The 12067-nt window shown below is 38.3% G+C and overlaps 1 protein-coding gene across 1 annotated transcript in view; it reads left to right on the forward strand.

Annotated features, from left to right (window-relative positions):
* Positions 1-2273: 2273 nt before the first annotated feature.
* LOC101844537 (cytosolic beta-glucosidase) overlaps positions 2274-12067 on the forward strand; it is a 161407-nt gene continuing 151613 nt past the window's right edge. Inside the window, exons 1-2 of the mRNA XM_040746637.1 lie at positions 2274-2388; positions 2607-2834. Coding sequence (XP_040602571.1) covers positions 2274-2388; positions 2607-2834 — 343 coding nt within the window. The remainder of the gene's footprint in view (positions 2389-2606; positions 2835-12067) is intronic.

Consider the following 12067-nt stretch of genomic DNA (forward strand, 5'->3'; position numbering starts at 1 on the left):
TCACCTGTCTCATCCTTTTTAGCATCTTTTCTTCTATGTGCTTGTCAAAGTGTATTACATGGACCACATATCCAAAATGGACCATTGGGCCTGTATATGTGGAGTTGGGTGTCATGGTGTAGTCTTTCTTCATTATTCTGAAATATTATGACTAAGATCAATATGGTCTAGTGGAAAGATTTGGACTTCAGAGATTCAGATACGAACACCACTCTTACTACTAATGATGGTAATCTGAAGAAAACAACAGTGATGGGAACCTAACCTTTGTTGGTCCATGAAATCCTACTGTTATGATTCATGATCTGTTGGTTAAACATAGGTAATATTAAAAATAAAGTTACATAAATTCATAAGTATATAATTCTTAGAAAAGCTAAGCTGATAAGCACAAAGTCATAGCTTATATTTCACTACTACTTATGCTGTGGATATTTTGTGGTTTTCTGTGCATGGAGAAGTTTAAAATATGTGTTATTGCTCATTTGTTCTATGGTACAGCATAGGTTGTTTGCAACTGGCCATATTGAAGGTATTTTACACCATAGGTATAGGCATGTGCTACAATTCAGTATTTGATTTGTCTTTTTGTTTGTGGTCTAGGCCTAAGTATGTAATAGAGAAAATGTTATGAATGCATCTGTAAGTCAAGTATTTCCTGTCTGTGGCTGGTACATTTTGAATAGCACAGAAAACGGAGGAAATAGTAGTCTGCTGTGTAAAATGCTTATCTAACTCAGTAAAGGAATGCTGTTGTTACAGGCAAACAAATCAATTTATGAAATGTCTTTCTTGCCTTTCTTCATTTTGTCTGTCCTTTTAACTAAAAATATCAATCGATATTCATGAGAGACCTCACATTTTTGTCAGGTTTCAAGTGTAGAATGGCTATAGATATAAGAATTTGACAAAATGAAAACATTCTATCAAAGTCAGTTGGTGACAAGAAACTTACTGTAAGGGGCATTGTGTGTTATTATTTGTGAAGTATATTCATATATCTATTCATGATATACTTCCACATATTTATAAACATAGTCAACAATGACATATTAGCCAGCACTACACTGCTTAAATTCTCTCAGATTAAGAATTTTCATTTATTAATACAACCAGTCATTCCAAAATAATGATACTGGAAATTTATATTTTCATGGTTGTGCCTATTCCACACTAGAATAAAACACCAGCTGCCTTTTACCCATTCTCTCTAAGCCCCAGATGAACAATGGTGACATTGGTGTCTTTGTATGGTTATTAGTACCCTGCCTTGATGGACACAATCACTTTAGCTTTTGTCAGTCTCCTCTCTTTAGCAGTTCCTCTGTCTCATCTTATTCACTTCCCATCATTTTCTTTATTACCAATGTTCTCCTTTTGACAGGCTGGAGACTACAGTTGACTCTGTTAGAGTTATTCGCAAAATATGAGCCCATAGGTTCCCAGTGAGGATCAGAGGGTACTTGTCACTGCTGTTGATGACTATACTCTAGCTATGAACTCTTTCTTACAGAGAAATTATGGTGAAATATTTTAGGTTTGTAAGAGGAATTATAGATTATATAATAGACATTAATCCATATATACTCTATCTTGTTTAAGGAGAAACACGTGGGGAATACCCTTGATGATCCTTGTATTCCTTTTTAATTCCATTTTGCCCTTTTCTCCAAATCTAAGCACAGGTCTAAAGCCATTATTTCTAGATATACTTCTAGACTCAGGCTACATAGCTTGCTTCACATACTCTTAAATATACAAAATATAACAGCCCTGTATATATATGTGTGTATATATGTATTCTTAAATCAATAGATTTCATACTTTAGATCAATTTTAAGTTTATAAAATTACCAAGCTAAAAAAGTAAAAAAGCCTTCTCTAATTTTAGTTCACAACTGGATAATAAATTTTCATTTGTCTTTCCTGCATTTCTGTGAAGTCTAGGACCTTTACATTAGTGGTTTTGCAACTGGTAATTTGGAATTGGGTAAGTTCCTCAACATTGTGCACAGCATAGTCCTCCTGAGAATCTCATTCACAAGGCAGAGTGCTTGATACAAAGCATCTGTTGCTTTAATAGAAGTATAAACAAACATATTTCAAACATGAGCATCAATAGTGGAAGCTCATTGTGTCTTCCCACAAACAACAGGCTGGACAATTAAAGACCTCTCTGTCAGAAAGGAGAATGGGTTCAAGTGTAGCCAGCAGAGATAAGGTCTTCTGACTCTAATAGGCAAGGGCACAATTGTCAGTCACCACCAAGAGTAATGTTCTCCGAGCAGCAAAGCTTGCAACTCAAAGACATTCATAAGCTGGGGACTGCCTCTGTTTACCGGATGAGAGAGCTTCAGATAATGAACCATGAAAGCCTGCTATGCAACGGTACTATGCAGTAAGTTTTCATTTGCTACTAGTCAGCATCAGGGATCAAGGACAGTTAAACACATAACCCACTCATGCATGTTGTTTTAAAGGCACGTTTTAAAGTTATAAATATGGTACATTGAGCTAATGAGATATGTTCTTTTGGTGACAAATATTTACATTCCACATATGCCTCTTGGTGTCAAGACACCATTTAATTTTCTTCCTTTTCTCAGGAGGCTGGGATGCAGATGGAAGAGGCCCTTGTGTCTGGGATACATTCACCCATCAGGGAGGAGAGCAAGTTTTTGAGAACCAGACTGGGGATGTAGCTTGTGGCAGCTACACTCTGTGGGAAGAAGATTTGAAATGTATCAAACAGCTTGGATTGACTCATTACCGCTTCTCTCTTTCCTGGTCACGTCTGTTACCTGATGGGACGACAGGTTTCATCAACCAGAAAGGCAAGTGTTTCTTAAAAATAGAAGGTTGCAGCTTTAATTCAAGGTTATTGCTGCAGTCTGGCATAATTAATCCAGCATGCTGTTCTGCAGGGCAGCTTTGAAATCGCGCGTTTTCAGAGTGATTATAGGATAAAAATTTTGAAATGGGTTTGCATTAGCCTTTTCAATAATATTTTGGTTTGCCTGGGCTGTTGTACTCCTCTTTGGAGGAAGGAAGGGTATGTGGGTAGGAAGAAGACTGGAATAAGGGTATTATTTATGTCAGATGTTATCTCAGTGAATGTGAATTTAGAAATGCTATTGTATTAAACTACTTATTTTAGTTGTGTCACTCATGAGGAATTATGAAAACTCCAAAAACCTGAATGGCTTAGGAGAATTTGAGCAGTACCTAGCTCCCAGTGACAGCAAAGGGCTTACTCCCCCGGTCCCTGGAGCTCACTTAGTTGAGATGAAGCATGGAACATCAACTACATCGCATACTGTGTGTAACAGTTTCTCTTGGCATCACTCAGTAACTCAATTTCTTTATGAGTAGAAGGGAATGCTATAAAAGTTTACATTTCAGAGAATTATTAAAGATTACAATTTTGTGCTTCACATAGTACCCGACATATCACAAACATTTATTAAATGCTAGATATTCTTCTTACAATACAAAAATAAAAGAAACATTCAATTCTGCATTGGATGCCTTAAGCATTTTAACACTTTCATTTTCCTCATACTCAAACCAATAAGGCAGACACCATGATCATATTTTATAGATGTGGATGTCCAAGTCCACATTTTTGTAAATAGATCTAAAATCTAAACTTAAGATCTTGCTACACTTTATATAAATAGGATTGGAAACTTGGCCTGCGGACCAAATCTGGCCCACCACCTGTTTTTGTAAATAAAGTTTTACTGGAACAAAGCCATGACCATTCATTACACATCATCTATAGTTGCTGCCCTACTGCAATGGCAAAAGTGAGTAGTTGAGGTGAAGAGCATATGGCCTGCAAAGTCCAAACTATTAGTGATCTCGTTCTTTGCAGGAAAAGTTTGCCAACCCCAAATTCTACAACATATGGCTCCTAAATACACACCCTTTATTATTACTTGGTCCTGGAAAAGAGTTCATACAACTCATAGAAGTACTAGATCAAGCAAATGAAGTGCACCGAATGTAAAATTTAGGGAGCATCCCATAAACACAGGATGGACAATTACATGACCTCAGAGAGGCCCCCTTTACTATATCATCAAACTTTCAGCACTCCCAGAGCCTTCATGATGCCATGGGACTCATGTGTAAGCTACATACATCCCTACATGCAACAACTCTTTCATTATGCTAGTTCCTGTCTGTGCTTGGGAATTTGTAGTGTTTGTCTCACACAAGGCTATCGACTTCCTCCTTCTGAAATATATCTATAACCACAGAAGCTTATATGACACTCTGGACTTTAAGGTTGGAGCCCCCCACCCCAAAAGGGACAATCCAAGATAAGTAGGGCCATTGCTGAATACAGGAAACAGTAGCCAAAACAAGAACTGTTGGCTTAAAGTAGAATTATTGCACATAATTGTTTTTATTTTTGACTTTTAACAAGAGTTGCTGTATTGTTCAGTTCAAAGGTGAACTTTCTTTTTTCTTTGGTATCCTGATACAACATGCTCTGACAATTGACTCTGAATGAGCTCAGTGTCTTGCTTCATTCATCTCACTGGTTATAGTTGACTGTCTTTGTGCCTTTGGAACTGTTAGCCTTCTCCCTTGCTCTGTTTCCTCCCAGCCCTCACCTGTTTATTATTCTCAACAAGGACTTGGCACACACTGCCATCTCCCTTTTTATCCTCCAGTCTTTCCTATAAATACTACCATATCAACTCTTCTAAAATTTGGTCTAACTCAAAGTAGACTGGGTCATCTCCTACTTTGAGATTGAAAAAACATATTCAGATTTCAAGGCTCAGTAAGGAACTTTTTTCTTCCTGTTTCATCCTGGGTTCTATTTGACTTAGTTTTAACTCATTCCTGAAGTCTTCTAGGCTGCCATTTCCCCTTGTGTGTGTGTGTGTGTATACAATCTCTCAAACACAGAAGTTACTCCTTATTAAACATATTTGGAGGAATTTGATGGCACTCTTTTTAATGCTTAGAATGGTTTTCCTTAACCTACAGTTACACCTTTTAAAGGCCTACACTCATGTTCAGGCTGAGCACAAATGCTTCCTTTGCTCTAAACTATCCAATTGTTCTAAGACAGAAGATAACTAATCTCTATTATCTGTCTACCTCTATCTATCTATCTATCTATCTATCTATCTATCTATCTATCTATCTATCTATCACATAGGATAGTTCACATACTCTTTACTAGTAGTATTGTGAACACTTTGTGTTTAATTCCAGTCAGAGTATATTGAGTATGACTTATGCCTAAAATACTGTGCTGTGTGTTTACAACACAGATGGAAGGGAATCCCTTGAATTGCTTACAGTGTGCAGGGCAGATAATTCTGCCTGAAGAGCCCTGTCATCTAGTCTACTGCCTTCCTGAGAGGGGTTCAGTAAATAGTTCCTTAATTTATTTAGGTCAATAACAGTCATAAAGACCACTAACCACAGTAATGATCTCCTTTCATTGAGTGTGTAATATGTGTCAGTCAGTGTGCCAAACATGGCACTTGCTTTTGCAATTTCATGTTCTTATTAGACCCATGAGTGAGAGGACAAGTCCTTAACATGGGCCATGGACATAAGGCTGGGTGCAAAATTTCCAAGGTGACAAATTTGGTTATGACTGAATTCAGCTTGGATCTGACATCAAAATCCTAGTGGTCAGTATTGAGTATACAAAAAGCCATGCAAAACTACGTTAACTCTTCTATAATGCTACCAAGACTCTTTCCATTGGTGGAGTTTTCAATGAGATCCCACTTGAATGATATAGAACAAAATGCTCTGCTGTTTCTCCATAAAATGTCTTAATTCTGAAGATATTCTCACTCAAGACTTACTTATCTATCTGTCTGTCTGTCTGTCTGTTTGTGGGTTGTACAGATTCAAACGTGTATGTATATGCACAAGTGTGTACATGTTTGTAGAGACCAGTAGACAGTGTTTGTATGCATTTCCACAGACTCATTACTCCCTTGCTTTTGAGAGATTGTCCCCTTTTGACCATCAACTTGCCAAGAAGTCCAGTCTGACTGGGCTAGCCAGTGAACTTCAGGGATCTTCCCGACTCTGTCACATCATCTCTGAGATTATAAGGCTCACACCCTATTTTTAAAACTATTGTTTCTGGGAACTGAACTCAGGTCCTCAGGCTTACAAGGTAAGCACTATACAGACTGAACAATTTTTGCCTTTCACCAAGGTTTTTGGCTAAAGGAGGATGACACTACCAATATATCAAACACCAAGAGTCAACTTAATATATCCAGAAGTTTGTGGATACAATGTGAGTCAGTGGTCTGTGAGCAGGGAAGCAGAGGAACTGGAGCATGGAAGCAGAGGCTCAAAGGTTGCTGGGATCATTTAAGTGATCTGGGGATGGTGAGGGCGCACTCTTGCCAAATGCACATGGTGGTCATCTGGCCACAAAACAGAGATTTTTTTTGTTCTTGGCCTCAGCCATACCTGATTAATAGTCTGGACTTTCTCCTGAACAAGAGGGCACAGGAGGTGCTTACAAGAGGTGGAATTTCAGCAAGCAGTTGCTCATTCTTGTGCAATGATCTGTTGAAGAGACTGGAATGGTTTAAACTCAGAAAGGCCATTGTGTGCCCCCTACATTTAAATGTTTCCTCAAAGAACATGTAAAGAATTAACAAAGCAAAACAGAATCCTCTCATATTCTTTGTCTGCCTCTCTAGGTGTCTGTCTCTGTCTCTCTGTCTCTCTGTCTCTCGGTCTCTCTGTCTCTCTGTCTCTCTCTCTCTCTCTCCCTGTTCTCTTTCTGTATGTTTGACTACCATTTCAAAGTTGATTATGGGATAGATATTTTGAACCTTGTAAAATTCTATGTTCTCAAACTGGCAGAATATTTTACAACTTAAGATTGTGGCATAGGTTTTCTTTTTCAAATGTCAAGTTTTCAGGGTTTAACAAGAAAAGAATGAGTTGGCAACTGAAATCACATAGCTCTGTATTTTTTAGCTGTCTAAGTGCATTTTCATATCTGCCACAAATGTAGGTTTTATGGGATTACTAGGAGATACAAGTCTTCGAAAGGAAAGAAGAAAATGTGAATATACGCGCAGAAATTCTTGTTTACTTTAAGACATCAAGTATGGGAGTATTTAGTAAGAATGACTTACATAAGATGACTAACTCACATCTACCTTTATTTTATGTTCAACTGTAGGCTGAATCATGCTTCCTTACATGAAAACATGCTCTTGTCTTGAATTTTAGACATCATGAAGACAATGACTTAGCTGCAAGAGAAACTTTACAGTAAGGACATGAAGATGAGATTGGCTCAGATGATCTGTGTGGGACCACTGTGGTCACATGGATTATTAAAGGAGGGAGAACAAATGACTGGAGTCAGAGGGCATATAAGGACTGGAACAAATTGGAAAGGAGAGATGAGGTGAAGATTGAGAAAGGGAGTGAAAAGAGGGCATGCAGGAGACCCTTACCACCCTGAAAAGGCAAGGAAGTCGATTGTATGTGAAGGCTTGCCAGAAGAAGGTGTCTCTTTTGCCACCTTAACCTAAACCTCTTGAAAACTATTTTGATTTCTGGTCTCCAGAACCATAGAATATTTATGTGCAATTTGTTACAGTAGACGTTGAAAACTAAAAGAGTCCTTGGGTCACTCAAGAGACTGGTGGTATGAGTATAGAGGTGTGACTCAAAGAGAGTTAGCACATATATGACGGAGGTTGGACATGTGATCAAAACAAATACTGTTATAATTTCATAGTTGGCTAATTTGGCCTGGCCTGCCTGACAGCCTTCTTCCCCTTCCTTCCTTCCTTCCTTCCTTCCTTCCTTCCTTCCTTCCTTCCTTCCTTCCTTCCTTCCTCCCCTCCCTCCCTCCCTCCATCCTCCCTCCCTCCCTCCCGCCCTTCCTTCCTTCTACTGGAAAAATACCTTCTAAAACATCTAGCCCTCTTCTCTTATAGCAGAGTTTCCCTACTTCTTTGTATAATCCTGTTTCACTCCTGGTCACTGCTGATGGGACAAAGGAAAAAGACCATCCCCTGTGGTATCAAATGTCTATGGCCTTGCCCAGTAGTTTTTATCTTTCAGAGAAGTCTGGATTTGATCAAGTAAGAGGACTGAGTTGGCTGGTAGGTTGTACAGGGAATTGAAGTTGTGTTGGCAGGTGCAATGACTTTTGGAGAACTATAGTAAATGTGTCACATAGAGCCAACTGGTTCTGAAATGGAGCAAAAGAAGAGCTGTATTAAAAAGAGAAAAGTCAGCATGTAACACTTCAGTGTTCAAGTTCCTTGGGTTCCAGTTGTAGTTAATTTTTGTCATCGGGTGTCTGATATTGTCATATTATGTCAAGTATTGCCCATTTTACCACCCCAGACCCACCACCCATCTGCCCCATGCTACCTTTGCATGTCAGTTAGTCTGAGATGGTTTATTTTTCCTACATCTAAAATCTACTCCAAGTTTTCAAAGATCAAATAAACAGAAATGGGCTTAATTTGAAACAGAAATGTAGTATTGACTATGAGAGAAGCTTGTGGCTTTTCTTCTTCAAAGATCTTGTACTAAATATCTGGAACAAAACAGAGTCTGAGTGACCTTTCAATGTCAAGACTCTAAGATTGGTAACAGATGGTCACTTGAGAACATGGAGGGTTAGTTGTTACTGAATATTACTTACTAGTATTACTGATAAGTGAAGCTCAACACCTTCAACAATATGATCTTATCCAATCCTGATAACAGCCACAAGGTGGCACCATTAGCACCTCCCTTTCATAAATGAAGACTGTAGGCATGTGATTTGTCCAAGTTCCTTTGACTAAGTTGCCCGATATGGTGCTCATTCCAGCTGGGTATACAACTCAATTGCAGAGTACTTGCCTAGTGTTCACAAAAACCTTAGGTTTGATCCCTCTTTGGTAACATGCATGCACACACACACACACACACACACACACACACACACACACACTCATTCACGCACGCACACACAAAACCACTCTACTACCTCTCAGAAAAGTTGTAAAGTCTCATTATATGATCAAGCGAACTGTATAAAGCTGAAACTAACAAGGTATTCCATTCTAGGATATTACATATAAATTATGCAACAGATCATGAATACCTAAACACATAAAATGTATTTAATGCCAACTCATGATTATCATGTTGCTTGAATTAAAATTGATTGGTTACCATTAAAGAATCCTCATAAAAGGATAATAAAAACAATCTGATGTTATGACCAGGTCTAAGTAGGGAGAAGTTGAGGCTAATAAAAGTCACATTTTCCTGCTACAAGAACATTTGTAAACAGGAGAGATGACATGTTGTAGTGTGGGAAAAGTTAGACACACTGTGGGACTAAATATTGTCCATTCCATTTAACAACACCCAGGCTCTCTTGATACTCATTTTCATATGTGTAATAGGAATAAAATTTCTCCTCTCTTGGGCTTTGTGCTAGAATTAAGCAAAAATGCTTGCCATCCATATGGCATGGACTTAATAAAAGAAACTCATATTCAAGACAAACCAATGAAAAGAGTTCATTAGGAGGAGCTTGAAGCTTATCAATACCAGGGTTAGTTAATGTACTACATCAGTTTAGAGATCCTAGTTACAAGGTGGAAAATGTGGTTTTATATTGGTCAAGAGATGGGTTTGAAACAGTAAAAGGAAAGCTATATATAGAAATTATACTGCTTTTCCATTGCTCCCCAAATCAACCATCACTGACTCAACTACTTAAACCAACACAAATCTGTGACCTCAGAGTTCTATCAACTAGAATCAAGGTATCTTCAGGGCTGTGCTTCTTTCTAAAGTGTATGAGGTGGTCTCTGTTTTGGTTCATGTGTGATGTGGACAATTGGTATTGAGGCCCCCATGTTCTTGCTGGCTATATTCTGAAGGCTACTTCCTCTCTCTCTCTCTCTCTCTCTCTCTTTCTCTCTCTCTCTCTCTCTCTCTCTCTCTCTCTCTCTCTCTTGGTTTTTCGAGACAGTGTTTATCTGTATTGTTTTGGAGGCTGTCCTGGAACAGGCTGGCCTTGAACTCACAGAGATCCGCCTGTCTCTGCCTCCTGAGTGCTGGAATTAAAGGCGTGCACCACTAACCAGCTGGCTACTTTCTCTTGATTTTATTGACTTTGGGTTGTCTTTATTCATTTTCAAAGTCAGTGGTGTCAAACTAGTCTCTCATGATGTATTACTGTCTCTACCTCTTGTTTATTGTTACATCTTTTGATTATTTTTTTTTCTTCCATACTCTCCGATTTCTAAGAACTTATGTGTTATATTGAGTCCATTTGAAAAGTCTAGAGAAACCTTATGTCAAGATCTTTACTTCAATTGCATTTGTATAGTATTCTCTTTTGGGTCTGCAAGGTAATATACTCACTTATTTCATGGATATCTTTAGGAAGAGAAGGAGCTATTCTGCTACAATTACAAATAAATGTGTTCTATGATTAAAAATACTTAGACATGTCAGCAATACCCTTTTGCACAACATAGTTTCTGCTTACTCTGCTTTCTTCTTCCATTCTCCCTTCTCTTCTGATGAAACATCTGAACTTCCAGTTCCCAGGAATGCCTTTTTAAAGAGAGTGAGTATATAAACACTGGTCAGACAGCATATGAAAAGGAAATAAAACTATGACCCACATAAGAAGTCCAGACAGCTAAACCACAACCTCTGTAGCTGTCTGCCCAGAATAGTCAGGGTTAGCAAACAACTTCCCCTTTCTGTAGGTTTTGTTCCCATGTTAGGTTTGCATCCAACTAAGGCAAACCAGAGAGAGCTAAATATGCTCCACAAGACACACTCACTTCTGCTGTTCTCTTCCAGTTGCCTGTGCCAGCAGCTCCAGTTAAAGCACACCCAAAGCCTTCTGATTTTCCTTTCCCTTACCTGTTCTTGAGTGCTTACCACATCTGAGTGATGATAGTTGTTCTATATCAAACTGAGTACATTGCCGGTTTTCTTCTTTGGATAGTCTTCATGCCTCTATTTCCTTGGGTGTTTTGGTTTTCCTTGTTCTTGTTAAGGAACATTTTGTTCTTATTGCCTTATGATGATCATTTATATTCATCTAATAATAACAACATTAATTAGAATGACAGATAACCTGTACTGAACCCTTCTTATGTGTTAAGAAATGTTCTTATCATATTCAGCCTACCAACTGATTGTACCCTCACACAATAATTTACTGAAGTAGGTTTCTAGTATTATCTACATTTACAGATGAACAAAGATAATTCAGAGAGACCTAGTAACCCAAAATCACAGGGCTAGTAGGTGACAGAGTAGCAGCGGAATTTAAATAGGCTGGCTTCATAGCTCAGTCTTGAATCCATTATGGCATATGTTTTCAGAATATTCTTGCAGATTCCCCAATTTAGGGTGGGTATAGATTATCTCATTTCAAACTAAAATGCTAAACATTATCTGTACTATGTAGCCCTGCCATCTTTACCTGTTTTTAAGCATATCTGTATTATATGTAGAGTTCTTTGTAAATTCCCAAGGTCATGATTACCTTCCTAAATTTTTATGCCCAGCATACTATTGTTTTCCTATCAATCTGCATTTAAGCAAAGAACAAGGGGGTGACTGGGTGAAACAGTGCAGAAGTCTACTTTTATATTCACTAAATTAGAAAAGAGGAGAACTTCCTTGTCAGTAAGCCTCTAATATAGTTCTACATGTGATTTTACACCATTTCTCTCGAAATCTCTTAATCCACAACAGATTTTCTCCTCTAAGTGCCCGTTCCTTTCCTTATATTAAACACGAAGCCAGGCACAGTACTACCACCACCCTCTCCTTAGAGAGTCACTTCCAATGTAAGAGCCATTGCATGAGGCTAGTACCAATATCTTCTTGGCCTTGGTTTCTGAGGAAGAGCCTCTTCAACTTAATAGCATTCTCCTGAACTCTACAACAATTCAACTAGCATACTATGGTTTATTACATCCTGGTAGAATCAGCTGAGAGGAAGGCTTACTTGGTATTTCTGTAGACCTTGTGTTCTTTTTTTTTGTCTTTTTCT

Source organism: Mesocricetus auratus, unplaced genomic scaffold (genome assembly GCF_017639785.1).
Source record: "Mesocricetus auratus isolate SY011 unplaced genomic scaffold, BCM_Maur_2.0 Super-Scaffold_100006, whole genome shotgun sequence".
NCBI lineage: Eukaryota > Metazoa > Chordata > Mammalia > Rodentia > Cricetidae > Mesocricetus > Mesocricetus auratus.